The sequence below is a fragment of the Rhododendron vialii genome, chromosome 4a (genome assembly GCF_030253575.1).
Source record: "Rhododendron vialii isolate Sample 1 chromosome 4a, ASM3025357v1".
Lineage (NCBI taxonomy): Eukaryota > Viridiplantae > Streptophyta > Magnoliopsida > Ericales > Ericaceae > Rhododendron > Rhododendron vialii.
In genome coordinates, this window is record NC_080560.1 from 40069896 (window position 1) to 40084083 (window position 14188).

The following is a 14188-nucleotide window of genomic DNA, read 5'->3' on the forward strand; positions in this document are numbered from 1 at the left end:
TTAAAATGCGGACTCCCCATTCTTGATCGAATTTTGATGATCCGAGCCGCTCAATGTGTTAAGAACGTGATTTTAAGAGTACTCGTGAGAAATCGGCAAAAAAAAAGACCGGAAATGGCTTGATTTGAGCAGTTTTTCATTGAATGCCTTAAAATCACGTTCTTTTCACATTTAGCAGCTCGGATCATCAAAATTCGATTCAAAAATAAAATAAATGGAGAGGTCCGCATTTTAGCTAAAATGAGGACGTCCTCATGTGAAAAGTACGTAATCATTTTTTGTTTCTTCTTGATTGATTTCGTGCCAAATTAATATAATAGGACGTGTTAAAAATGAATATAACAGAGAGAAAAAAAAGTTTTGAAATACGTTCTTGTGGAGACGTTAATCATGAAACAACTGTGATTTGAAAATAGAAATATAATTTAACAATGGTAGTAAATAGTCCTTTATGAGAAAGAATAGAAAATTGAGTGTACAAGAAGACAATCTAATTAAAAAGGACAATTTGAGATGATGTATTGTGATAGAATTATTTTTTAATTAAAGGTAATGTATTACTAATAGAATAACCTATTTCATCAAGTGAAAAATAAATACTTAAAAAATAAGAATTTTAACAAAACGAAGCCTTATTAACTTGATTGTAAGAAACTCGTACATTTTCAACCATCAAGAGACTGAGAGTTTCCGCTATTGACTAAAAGGTATTTTTGGTATTCTGCACTTGTTTTTCCACTATTAAAGACAAGTCGTTTCCTCTAACTAAATGAACTACGTGGTATTTTCAGTGGAAACCACACATCTATTGCCATTAGTTCGAAGACAAACTGGGAGAACTCAGCCCGGAAGCAAGTAGCACAAAATCAAACACTCATGTGAGAATGCTAAACAGAGCTTCTGTGAGTACTGAGTAGCACATTGTCATAGATACAAAGTACGATTTCCGAAAACAATTTCTAGTCCTGAATAAAGTCATTTCTACATTTTTCCAACCCCTATATTATACAATCAACTGGAGTAAAAAACAAATGGCCATAATCCTAATTCCCAGTTCTAAAGGAGTAAAAAACAAATGGTCTGGTAAAAATCAGATAATCCTAATTCCCAGTTCTAAATAAACATTTCAGAATATAAAAAAAACATAGTGGCATGCATCTGTTAAAGAATGGAAAGGAAACAGGAAAGACTTTGCAAAAGTAAAGAATATCAGTTCCATATCTTCTTGATTCGTATCTTGTAAGATCCTTCAAATCCGCCGTTGACCAGTATACAAACTGTTCCTAATCTCCTCCACCAACAGAAAGTGTTCTCATATCTTAACATGAAACATCCTTCAAATCCGTCATTGACCAGTATACAAACTGTTCCTAATCTCCTTCACCAACATAAAGTGTTCCCAATCTGTTCTTGTAAGCTAGCTCCGATGAAAAATCTCCATGTGATTTGAAAAGTTTACATCCGTCACCAATTAATTTTCATATTTTTTGTTGTTAGCCTTTACTTTTCCAATAGACTGATTTTGAGAAAAAAAGTTACCTGAGGAATAGTCTCTTTTTTGTCTTCAATGTACTATCCTTCTCTTTTCTCAAGAACTTTTTACTTACGACCCTTTTTCCGACCAAGATGGGAAAAAAAGTTCAAAAAAAGACAAATGAGCAGTTTTTGGTTAAGATGGCCCAAAAACAGTCAAGTCAAAGGGATCAATACCAGCGGCTTTCAAGTCCACCTTGCGCGGCAGCCACCTTCCTTGCCACCATATACTGAGGCTTTGGCTGGAGCACGTTGGATCCTTCAACTCCATCTTCTCCTTTCTCACTTTTGCAACCAGGGATTCTTCTTGGATAAGAAGAGCTAGGATTAATCGGATATTGAGTTGGAACAGCTGGATTCCTAGCTGCCGTCCTCCTCTGATCAAGCACTTCTGATCCGCAGTTGTTGTACCGCAACACTGCACTAACCCCTTTCGCAGGCCTTGCAGCACCACCTGCTGTTACGGTCAGATATTGAGGCTGTCATCAGATTCTAAAGGTAATGAGGCAAAACAAGATAGACTAACAAAAAATGTTAGCGTCCAAGATCATGTTAAGGTCCAAAGCAGGGTATGTAAATATGCAAATAATTTCATATCATGTACATTTAACATGCAAACATAGAACAAGATGGACATTATCTCTGATTGCATATGCCTCATTCCCATGACAGATCGAAAATAATTTATTTTATTCTAACTCCCAAGGAAGCCAAAAGTGTAGGAACTACGAATTACTGAATTAGTAATACTGCCTATATTTTGCATCACAAAGGCAGGGCTAGTAACTATTATTTCCCAATCCACTAGTCCCCAGCGTTCACCACTCTGTCTGTCTCTCTAGGAATTAGCAAATACATAGTTCTTCCACTATTTATGAGTTATATCTAGAGACAGAAATTCAAAATGCTTGACCCCGTGCGGAGCAAAAAAAGATGTACAAAGCTCAGCAGGATGCAAAGTTAGTCGTTTCAACAAACTTCATTTTGAGATCATTACCATTATTTTTCAGTAGTGGGGGGGGAGAAGAGGATAGGGTCTAACTCATTCTGGTACTTTAACTATGAAATTATCAACTCTTTGACTCTAAAGATGGGAAAAAGTTCACCCTGCTACCAGCCACGCTGCTTGAAAAATTGTAGGAAATAGAAAACAATTCTTAGACCAATTCATAGTGATTTCCAGCTCAAATTCATAATGATTTCAGGATAACATTTCGTCTGAGAATCAATTTTCTAAGAGTTTCCTTCCCCCAGAGCAGATCAACCACAGCACAAGAGGGAGGGAGAAACATTTCAGATACCAAGGCAATCACAAGGGAGCAACACAACTGGTATCAATATAAGAATCAGATATCTAATGATGGCAAATGGAAGTGATGGTCATAAAAGAATTTTGCACCGTAGATACTAGGGGGAACTTGGGGAGGCAATCTTGGCATGGGGATCCCAGAAGTCCTGTTGATTTGAGGCTTCTCAACCTCTTTGATGCTACATTTAGAAAGACCATTTGCGACTTCTGCTGAATTCTGTGTTGAATTGTCTGAATATAATACACCAGGCCTGCATCTGAAAATTCACATTTCAGTGGTTAATGCCAACAGCTACACATGCACCACTTACGAATAGAAGTCGACGGAAGATTTCCAAAATAAAGTACAAGTGCATGTTAAAGATTCTAATTAGACATGATACCTTGGTAATGATGCGTGTTGCCTCTCAGGTGGAGCAACATTTCCGCCCTTTCCATAGTGCTCCTCAAGGTAAGCAAATTGCTTCTTGAATTGGTCAACAGCGCTGTAAAATAGGGTTGAGGTGAGGATGCCAATCAACCAAAAAATGAAACCGCAAAATATATCATGCTCAAGAAAACATGACGACTTACTTTGCTGGTACACAAGGGTGACATAAACAGAAAAAGGAAAAACAAGGGGGACAAAAACATTTCGAGTCTTTTCAAGGGTGTAGCCAATAAGGTTTTTCAAAATAACATTGTAACTCTCATCTGAAGAAGGAACAACCAAAAAGTTTAACAAAAAAGTTTTAAAAAAAAGTTTTGACTTGTATAATATTAAGGTTGATGGTTGAAGCCTTGAAGGTGTAAATTGCAAAGAAAGCAAATCCCCTCCGATTCTCACGTTGGTTATTTCTGATATGCAGATAACTGTACAGCAATGTTGGGCATCATGAAAACCAACACAAAATTCCTTGTCTCTAAAATGAACAAATTTCTTCCGTGAAGTAAGAAAATAATAATACATAGAAACAAAGGAAGTCAAGCAATCCAAGGGCATGGCAAAAGGGTGGAGAACCTTGGAGCCGCCATTGTTTAATTTAATAAAAGTACCTTGGATACATGAAACCTGTTGGTTCTGCTCCTTCTAAGTACTCTTTCAACATCTTAGGATGGTATTCAAGAATCTCTCTATATATTAGCTCTCTTACATCTTCCTTTGACACCCTTCGCCTTTCAAATTCAAATTCCATTTTCGTCACAGGTTGAGCAGAAGACGCTCTATCAACCCTGGCCAAGTTCTTGAAATATGGATCCGCAAGAGCCTAAAAACTTGTGACATATTATGCACAATGAGATAAGAAACAATGCATTATGCAAGGTAAGGCAATATTTTTTAACACAATTCACCTCTTCAGCAGATGGTCGATCCTTGGGATCAAATGCTAGCATTCTTTCTAGCAAACATAGTGCAAGGGGATCTGCGTTTGGGAACTTGTGGGAGAACGGAATAGGCTTTTTCTTCCGCATGCTGCTCAAGTATCTACGAGCTTTCTCATTTCGGATCTATAGGGAAAAGTTCAATGCTTGAGCAAACAGGCTAAACATCTAGATGTTCAGTAGAAAGATAGTGAGAGATAATATTTTTCACTATAGGAACAAATTTAGAACAGCAAACAGACCCTGGATATAGATTCAGAAGATGGAACACCCAACATATCAGTCATCAAGTCCAACTGGTGGACCACATTTTTCCCAGGAAATAGAGCCTTTCCAGTCAAAAGTTCCGCAAATATGCAACCGATGCTCCATATATCTATTGCAGGTGTGTACTGTAAACAAGATAGACAATGAATCTGAGTCAGGAACAACAGAATAGTTGAGAGGAAAGTATTTAAATTTGTTACACTTACACCTATGACCCCAAGACGAGAGTCTCGTGCATATTCTCAGCAACTTAGGCAGATGCAAAGTATGCATGTCTGACTAGATATGTTGACGAATATACCATATCCTTACTGAAGTGTCAACTATGATATCCGTAAGTCACGTATTTAAAAGAGATCCGGGAACATAGGCATTTTAGACATCATCCACTATATTGTGTAATAAATATTACTCAATCTCAATATTGTAACACATGACACCATCTTAGGCAACTGTCTTAGCTAAATCGTTGAACTACATACAGAAGTTTCCCCTAAAATGTGACTCTAATAGTTTATCGACAAATCATTCGTGCAAATGCATTTTAGAAATGGAAATATGACTTAGGCTTTAGTCATGTTAGGTACACAAAAGCTCTTGAAAATTGAAGTACAAGAAAAAATAATCCACAGATATACTTGTTGAGATACTGGCTTAGATATGAGGGGCAATATAACACGATTTACAGCACACAAAATATCAATATAAGACCAACAGGGAAAATGGCCGCTAATGTTTCAACAAAGACAATATCTCCTCTTTACTGGACCCTCCCTTAGGGTATCTGCAACCCATCCTCTATTTTTGGAGGATAAGATTTGATATTCCAAATATGGAGAGTCAAAAGTTTATGGAGGATATCCTCCATTTCAGCATTCACATTTTCTAAGTTCTATTTATTTCTTTAGTAGAAATTTAGAAAATTTAAAATTTGATGCCTTCAAGCTTTGATTTGGAGGCATGGTTCTACGCATAACGTCCCTTCAGCTCTTCGATTTTTTAAAGTACAGGGGGTCACTGTTTTAGTAATAAAACTTTTTGAGAGCAGCCACTTTGTGCATATATTGCCAAAGGTTACGTCTGTCTCCAGTGCAGCTCTGCTTTGGCCATACCCCATCAATCAGGGATTACATTTCCTTTTTATCGTAAATTACATGGTAGTGTTATTGCTATCAAAAGTGCTACCTACACAACACCAAACTACAACCTCTCACATACATGTGAGGCCCACACGCATTTTTGTATTGCTATATCACACGAATTTTGGAGAGAAAGTGTCGAATGTTTGAGATGTGAAGTATTTTGAAAGTAGAGTATTGGGTTGGAATTGGCTTGAATTTCAAAACCAGTTTTCTTATATGATGGATTATTTGATACTCATAACTAGAGAAATAGAGGTAAAAATGGAGGATTTTTAAAACCTTGCCATTATAAGAGACCAACTCATGCACTATAAATTAGTAGATCAGCAGTGCATTAGACAGTTAAAGGTTGTTTTCAAGGATTGGACAGTGGCAGTAACTTTAGCACCTTAGAGAAAAAGGATCCGCACAATTCAGGAGCCCTGTACCACCTTGTTGCAATATAGTCCTGTGAGCACATCAAAGAAGATGATCAATGGTTATATTTCTGGTGAGTCTTTGTGCGTGCATATGGGAATTGAGTGTGTCCATTGACCAAGAAGGAACTTACTGTCCAAAATATAGCAGTGGGGGTATCAGTAAAGGCCACTCTTGCAAGACCAAAGTCACATATCTTGAGTTTGCAATCAGCATTTGCTAAAATGTTTTTGGGTTTAAGATCTCGGTGAAAGACATTAGCTACAAAACCATTCATTAAAAATGCAACATCAGAATTGGGGAGATGATACCAAATTATGTAGTGTAGTCACACTATAGCATTTTCTATGCTACCTTGTATATGCATAACACTAACAGCCAAAGGGTAAGGAAGTCGTAATTGAGTAACAGAGTAGCAACATATAACCTGTGTGTATGTACTTTAAACCTCGAAGAAGCTGATAAAGAAAGAACTGATAGTGCTGTGGTGTCAAATCATCATTTGCTTTAATAACCTGGTGCAAATCAGATTCCATGAGCTCAAAAACAACATATATGTCTTTGAATTCCCTTCTGGAAGGAGGTAACAAGATATGCTTAATCTCCACAATGTCTGGATGGCGAAGAAGTCTAAGAAGCTTTATCTCGCGAAGAATGCGTGTGGCATCAGAGACATGTTCAAAAATATCATTAATCTTCTTAATTGCTACTTTTTCTCCAAGATGAGTATCGTATGCAGAGCAGACAACACCGTAGCTTCCTTTACCAATTACTTCCTCGATTCTATACCTGTTGCCCTCACCATACTCTGTGAAAAAATCAACATCCGCAAATGCCTGCAAAGACAAAATGAAGCCCGCCATGACATGGATTGGTCGAAAACAGAACTGAGCTGATGAAAGACCCTAAATGCAGTTTACACAACATTTGCAAATTATTTAGCCTTGGTCCTTGCCTTGTTCTATCCACTATTAGCATTATAGGTTCAAAGTTCAAACTAAGTAAAATTAAACATCAACCTACTATCCAATGTCAATTATCTCAGAATCCTTCCATCGCCAATTTAACAAAGCCCTCTCAAGGGCTTAAATTGGGTTGTTTGAATCAATTTCTACCATGACATTTCATTCAACAACATCGATAGACTTCTGTACTGGCTATGCAAATGCAACCTCTCTGTCATACTGATACTGTGATACATTTGCCAACCTATGCTTAGATTATTCACTCTACTCCATTATTCTTGCCCTAACAATGAGGAACAAACGAAAGACAGACTTTACTAGAGAAAGTACATCACACTTCGATTTTTTGAAACTACGACGACTTTACGATCAAGTCCAGATTGCAAGTTCGAGGTGACATAACACATCAACAGTGTCCCCTTAGTCGGACCCAAACTGGAAGGCGACAAAGGGTTGTGGCAAAAAGTCAAGGCATGAACACCAAAGCAGGCATTGCTTCCACTGATTACCACGTATCATCCAGGCGAAAGGTAACGAACGTAGACAGGTAGACTTATGTACCACAACGATGTAATCTGTAACTGCTAATATCAATCCACAGTCGAAACAAAAACTTTCTTGTGCCCTAAATAACTGCTGACATCTTGAACCATTTTGATTAACAAGACAATGAAGGAAAATGCATGTAAGTGAGGAAAAAAAAAAACTTTTTTGGTGTTCACCTAGCAAGAATGTACAAGAAAGTGTGGGAAAGTGAAGTTTCCCGTACAACCTTGCTAAGCCTTAGATCCTAATTCCTAACATGTGATTTCTCACAAACCGCGCAAGGAAATTTCTTTTTCCGGGAAAGTGAGAAACGACCAACACTGTTTCTGTAATTGCCCCTGTTCCCTCCACTTTTTGGGGTTAAGTAAGTTTCTCCACTTTTGTTCTTATCTCTCATTCCCCCCTTCTTATCTAGTTTCCTGAGGAAGACCTATTTGATTCCCATTTCTATTCCCGGATACCCTAATTCTCTACATAAGTTCCTTACTCCTTTACACAAATGCAAAGCACGGTTTGGGACTTTTTTTGTTATGCGAAAGTCAGCAATGTTAGTCGTAGTTAGTGAGGTTGGAAACCCTGTCAAATGCAGGGGAGTGCATAGTGGCTACCACTCCACTTGCAAGGTCTGAGACTTACAACATACACAATTTCCTTCACCTCTCTTTTGGTATGGTGCATTACATATGTAAATACATACACCTATACATACGCACGGAAATTTGTCAAATCCTTCAAATATTGAACCATCGTCCTTTGTGGTAAGCAAATATGGTCGTATTAATTGCTACTAGAACTGATAAGTCCTACTGTTCCTTTCCTTCCAAAAATGTCATCCTAATCTAATGTATGCAAGAGAGAAAAAAAAGAGACCTTTCTTTCGCTGCCTTTACATCAGTTTCGGTTTCTTCTATTTTCACGTTCTATCTTCTTCTCTCCAAACAAACTGACCCTAAAGTATCAGCCCTAATAATCAACTGTTTCTGATACACATATACAATCCACATAATGCATCCCCGCGCGCGCGCACGAACACACAGCACGCACACAACACACATATGTTTATCTATGCATTTATGTATACACAGGTTGAAATAGATAGAAGTACCTTTTTACGCTGATCAGGCTGCATTTCAGTACAGGGAATTAAAATACTTGAAACTTCCAAGCCCAAGTCCAAAGTTAACCGATACAGATCAAAATCTATGACAAAAAGGTTGCCTTCGCAACTCAAATAATCGAAAACAAATGGGTCAAACTTCCCCCGATCACAAAATCACAACAAACCCCGCATACAACCAACTCAATAAAATGGCACAAATTCAATAAGTGAAAAAAGAACCCAACTTGGAACCCAGACCAGGGATAAAAAAGGGTACTTTTTCCAATTGAGAGAAAAGGGATTTTGCTAAGAAGTTGGAAGTTGAATGGAACTGAATTGTTAGAGAATTTTTTTGGGGGGAAGTATTAAGTTTGTATGTAGTAAAACTATGTAATGGGTATTTACCCAAACATAAAATTATGTAATGGGTATTTGAAAATTAGAAATTTCAGATCGGGTATGAACAGTGTTCAGGATTCCTTTTTCTTTTCTTTTTTTTGGCTAAATTTGTCTGGAGATGGGGATAATCTACTAAGCAAGTACGGATATATGCATGCGTAGAAGAGAAATCTTGAAGAACTGGAGAAAAAAGGGAGAAAGTTTGAGAATCGATGCAATAGATCTTAAGAGAGAGAGAGAGAGAAGAATCGAAGAATGGTCAGTGCTGTCTCAAGTTTAAAAGGATAGAAGAGCTGAGTGGAAGAACAAGAAGGGGACCAAATGTAATATTTCACTTATTTAAAGAAATTATTGTGCGAATCGAATATGGTCTAGTTGTTATCTTCTGGTCCTCCCTACGTGGGAGGTCACGGTTCAAATCTCATTGTGAACATGTGAAATTTAGGATTGAGGTATAAATATTAGAAAAAAAATGAAAAAGAAATTATTGACCCAAAACAAAATTTATTTAAATAACTTACTTCGTATACTAAAATTTTGGGGAATTTTTATTTTGGATTCAGGGAAATTAACCCTTCAAAGAAATTGAATCATGGATTACTAATTTGTTGATTTGAAGTATGATATTGAACTGGGTGAACCATGGAGCGTGTGGAGTATATTTCAATTTGAATTCAATTTTGATTATTTCATGTAAAACTTTTGCTACAACAAAAAATGAACACACCAACAAATACACACACTCACAAGACAATGTGTGGGGCCTATATGTCTTGAAGTGAGTGTTCATTCATGTGTTTGTTTGGCATTATAGAATTCTTTTTCATGTATTCCATAACCTTATCTTATGCGACCATCAAGCACTTGTGTATGCAATGTAGTCAGCCTAACGAGTCAACTTTGTAATTAAATTCATAGTTCAAGCCCCAACTCCTTTCTTCCATTCATTTTAAAGCTAGGATAGTGTGATTGTTTTCCGTGTCCGAAAATATCATTATGTAGATCCGGTTACCCAATAATTAGGGCTTGTTCGGACAAAAAGGCCATTGACTTTTCCGTCAAAAATAAGCCAAACAAACCCACATAAAAACAAAAATAAGCCAATAAGTCACTTTTTTCGTCTTTATTCAAAAAATATTTGATTTCTATCAAAATTTTATATTTTTAGATTCCTCTTGTCATGAAGATGCAATAATCCCCGAAAAAAATGAGAATAAGCCAAGTGATACGAAAAAAATTTGAATAAGGACAAAACATAAGTCACTTTGTTTTATTTGTCCGAACACCTTAAAGTGGCGCAAAAGCCATCGATATGCTTTAAAAGGTATAAGCCCTTTATCTCAAACTTTAGAAGTACATATATTCATAAATAAAATATAATTTGATAGTACTAATTAAAAGAACCATGTTTCCACTTTCACAGTGGACGTGCATTATCGTATGAATTTCGAATTACAAAGATTTTAGGGGAACTTCCAAAAAAAAAACTAGTCTAAGGAAAAGTAACATTTATTTGCAATTCAATTTATCTTTCACCCTATCGTTACTTTTTTAAAATTCAAACCCCATGCGAAAGATTACTCATTTTTCTTGTACAGCATATCAATGCTGGCTTTGTCCTGATGTCATGTGAGAAATGTTTCAACATCATTCTGGTATCCAAGTATTGCATGGTGTCTTTGTGGATCCTCAAATCCGACATGGGATGCTGTCGAGCAGCTCCCTGTCGAGCAGGTGCAGAGCGACTAATCCGGCCGTTCATTTTGGCACGGACGGGTCAGATCGAATCTGAACTCATATAAATCGCATACAAATTTAAAGCGTCCATTAATTATTGAGTTAAGATCCGAGTTGTCGATTGTCGAGATGAGCGACCGCTCTACACCGAGCATCTTCCATTCCCTCAAACTAGCCTAACATTCCTAAATCCTAACCATGAAGAGCTGGTTAAAAGCCAGTTCTCCCTGGGGTTGCCAAAAACTCATGATTACCCAACTTTTGGTTTCTTACTTTATTGGTCCTCTCCAGCCATTTCGTTTCAAGTTGGTCCTAAAAATTCTTTCTGCTGTTTGCTTTGTCCAATTGTTTAGAAAAGAAGGGGCCCATTTCCAACATGCTTGAGTGGTGATGAGAGACAATATTAGACAGCTAGCAGCCACCACATAATTTTTCTAATTGACAAATGAGCAGTGCTATGTGCACAGCAGCTTATACACAGCAGCTGTGCACAGATGCCATTTTCTCCCGGATGGTTGATGCTTTGAATTTCTTAGCTTGCAAGACATTGCACTCCTCCAGAGATCTTTTGAACCGAATTTTTGGTGTACACATATACCAAGTGCTTTTCAATCGCAAGATCATGTATAAGATTCTCCTGCCTAAAGAATCTCACGTGATTCTACAGCTGAAAATCACTTGGTACATCGGTACACCAAAACGTCGGTATAGAAATTCTCTGGTGACTGCACTCCTAGGACATTGACAGAAATATTTGGTCATCCAAATTAGAAGAAATGGGTTGAAAGTCAACTCCCTACAAAAGATTTCTGTTTGTTTTTGACAATGACATATAGAGTAAGTGAACAGTTTTGCCTTCATTTTTCCGGGAGTTTACTTCTTGCAACTCGAATTGGCATAATAACATACTTATGTGAATAACACTTTTGTCGCAACCAGTTACGACAGTATAAATCTTACCTTATCGCGTGTTCATAGGAGAACCGTAATGACCAAACGATTGTAAACGATTTATGTACGCCTTTGGTAGAAAATTAGGTATGTATCGGTCTATTGGGACCCAAATCCAATTTGATAAGATTGTTAAGGTTTGTTGGTCCTAACATGTGTGTCTTTCTCAGTAAAGGGAAAAGAAGACAAAAGCATGTATTAGTGTTTTAATGTTGTGGCCTACATATGATTAAATATGAAAGGATGTTACTACGAAAAAGCAATGAAATTACTATGAACCCTTCAAGAAGCAAAAGCTAATGCTAATCTATCAGGTCTATATAAAGAGTCAAGCCCTAAAAGCACATAATCAATTGTCAAGATTAATTCAGTACTGGAATCAAGCAATTGTTTTATAGCAGTTAGATTTTTCTTTTGGAGAAAGTGATTCTGTTCGAAAGAGAAAGGAAAGTGCTTTCCTCTTTCTAACCCATTTACCAAATGGAAAGAGGAGCAGCACTCATAATGCTTCTACCTAATTCAAAGATACTTTTGAGCAGTAGTAGTTCAAAAGAGGAAAAAAGACAGCACTAACCTGCATTATTGTAAGCATGGGGAATAACAAAGATATCATGGGAACCCAAGGGGTTTGGCCATGTGTTTGTCCACGTGTTCGAATTTCATAGAGGTCAAATATTTTAAACATTAGGGTCACTGGAGGGTTTGCTCGAACTTTAGGACCCCGGAATAAGTTGAGGTGTGTGCGCAAGCTGGCTTGAACAACTGGTTATCAAGCAAAAAAAAACATAGATATCATGGGAGGATTGAAGCTTTTCTAACAACAGTAAAACGCAGTCCCCAAAAAAAAAAAAAAAAAACAGTAAAACGAGTTTTTCTTTGAAAATCATAAACATAATGATAAGTGCTCCTCAAAAAATGATTAAGTGATGCTTCAACTTCATTGACATTCATGGATTGTACATCTTGTATTACCAAAGTCCAATAAAAAACCCATCATAATTTGCTAATTTTCTCCTCTACTTTCCCCCGAGCTCCATTTTAATTGGGATCTCCGTGAGTGGGTGGCGGGATTGATCCTTTAGGATTAGTCGTGGTGAGCGTAAGTTGGGCATGAGGACATTTACTTACCCAAAAATTCATTGAGTCCAAATTGAACCAACTCAATCCATTAAGTCATTAACCATAAAAAAAAAATCCCAAATACTTATATTTCAGAAAACCACTTTAACTATGCAATATGCCCATAAATAAACTTGAAATGGAGAAAAGAGGGTAGATGACAGAAACTAGATTTTTCCACTTCCAACGTGTATAAACTTTGCATTTGCTCCGGCTTCAAGTGGGGCTTCCGCTAGTGGACAGTGAGTTTATGATCCTCAAAATTAGTCGAGATGCGCGTAAGTTGGTCCGAATACCTAGTGTAAAAAAAAAACATGTATCAACTCCTCCTACTCTCCCACTGCAATCCATGTCATTCTCTTACTGATTGTCTCCTAGAAGGGACTTAGTATATGACAGTTTATTTGCAGCTCTTTCCCTCCGGCTGTGGACAATCAATTGTAGTGAGACAGAGAATGACATTGAAGATTAGACAAGTCACTGGATAGGAAAATCCGCCTGCGACAGTTGAATATTTCGAAAGGTCTTTCTTAGGATTTGGAATGCCTATCACAATTTGATTCAAACAAATGCACTAACAAGATTCACTAATATTGTATATCTTACTCGATATGAATTTGGCTTTTCTGGAATTTCGTTTGGATTACATAGAGCAATTCGCGTAATCTCAGCCGTCCAAAAATATTTTTAACAGTTCAAATTAGTTAAAAGATGCTTCCCAGGAAGAGCTTATTCCTACTCGGAAGAGTCTTTTCTAAATATGATGGAAAAAAGGAGTCATTTTTTAATCAAAACTATTGATTATCGAGATGGACGACTAAGATGCAATTGCATAGATGCCAAGTCCCTTCGCTATCAGCGAATGCATATAAAAAGAACAAACAATTAGATGATGACATAATAAGAACAAGGAACACAATTCCGCCCAATTTTCTTTATAGTTGTTAGTAGAATGAGTTTTTTTTTTTAAAAATAACTTGGAGTGTCTGAGCCAGCTTACTAAAGGGATGAAACTTATTGCGTTTAATAGATAAACAACCAATCCAATCATCCATCCAAAATAGAAATGTCATGGTACTTGAATATCCCAAACTTGGAACAATTTTATCTCTACCCATGGAAGAAAATTAGGTAGGAAAAGGTAGGACAAGGTAAAACACAAATGAATACCTGTTGGCAATATACACCATATGAAGCTCTTCCTCTTCTTTTTTGGGTTCTTTTTCAAAGATTTTATGGTCTGATTCTCAAAGAAGAGGAACATAAAATCTTTGAAAAAGAACCCAAATGAATACCTTGTCCTACCTTTTCCTACCTAATTTTCCGAATCAGTCTACTGTAT

General features: G+C 37.0%; 1 protein-coding gene and 1 long non-coding RNA gene across 3 annotated transcripts; one reads left to right on the top strand and one right to left on the bottom strand.

The window, feature by feature from the left end:
- The first annotated feature begins 935 nt into the window (after positions 1-935).
- Positions 936-1285, top strand: LOC131323215 (uncharacterized). The gene is made up of 2 exons (XR_009199117.1): positions 936-1020; positions 1066-1285. It is a non-coding gene; the product is annotated as an uncharacterized LOC131323215 (long non-coding RNA).
- On the bottom strand, positions 1201-9347 carry LOC131323214 (mitogen-activated protein kinase 15-like). 2 transcript variants are annotated; one of them, XM_058354907.1, is made up of 10 exons: positions 8647-9347; positions 6458-6866; positions 6164-6291; positions 6002-6061; positions 4447-4596; positions 4175-4330; positions 3878-4089; positions 3226-3327; positions 2933-3099; positions 1201-1987 (listed from the first exon to the last, which is right to left on the bottom strand). In XM_058354907.1, exons 1-10 carry the CDS (start codon positions 8668-8670, stop codon positions 1704-1706), a joined length of 1692 nt encoding a protein of 563 aa, XP_058210890.1. In that variant the 5' UTR covers positions 8671-9347; the 3' UTR covers positions 1201-1703. The 2 variants fall into 2 exon arrangements, with proteins under 2 accessions (XP_058210890.1, XP_058210889.1); XM_058354906.1 differs by having other exon boundaries at positions 1201-1990.
- Positions 9348-14188: the final 4841 nt, after the last annotated feature.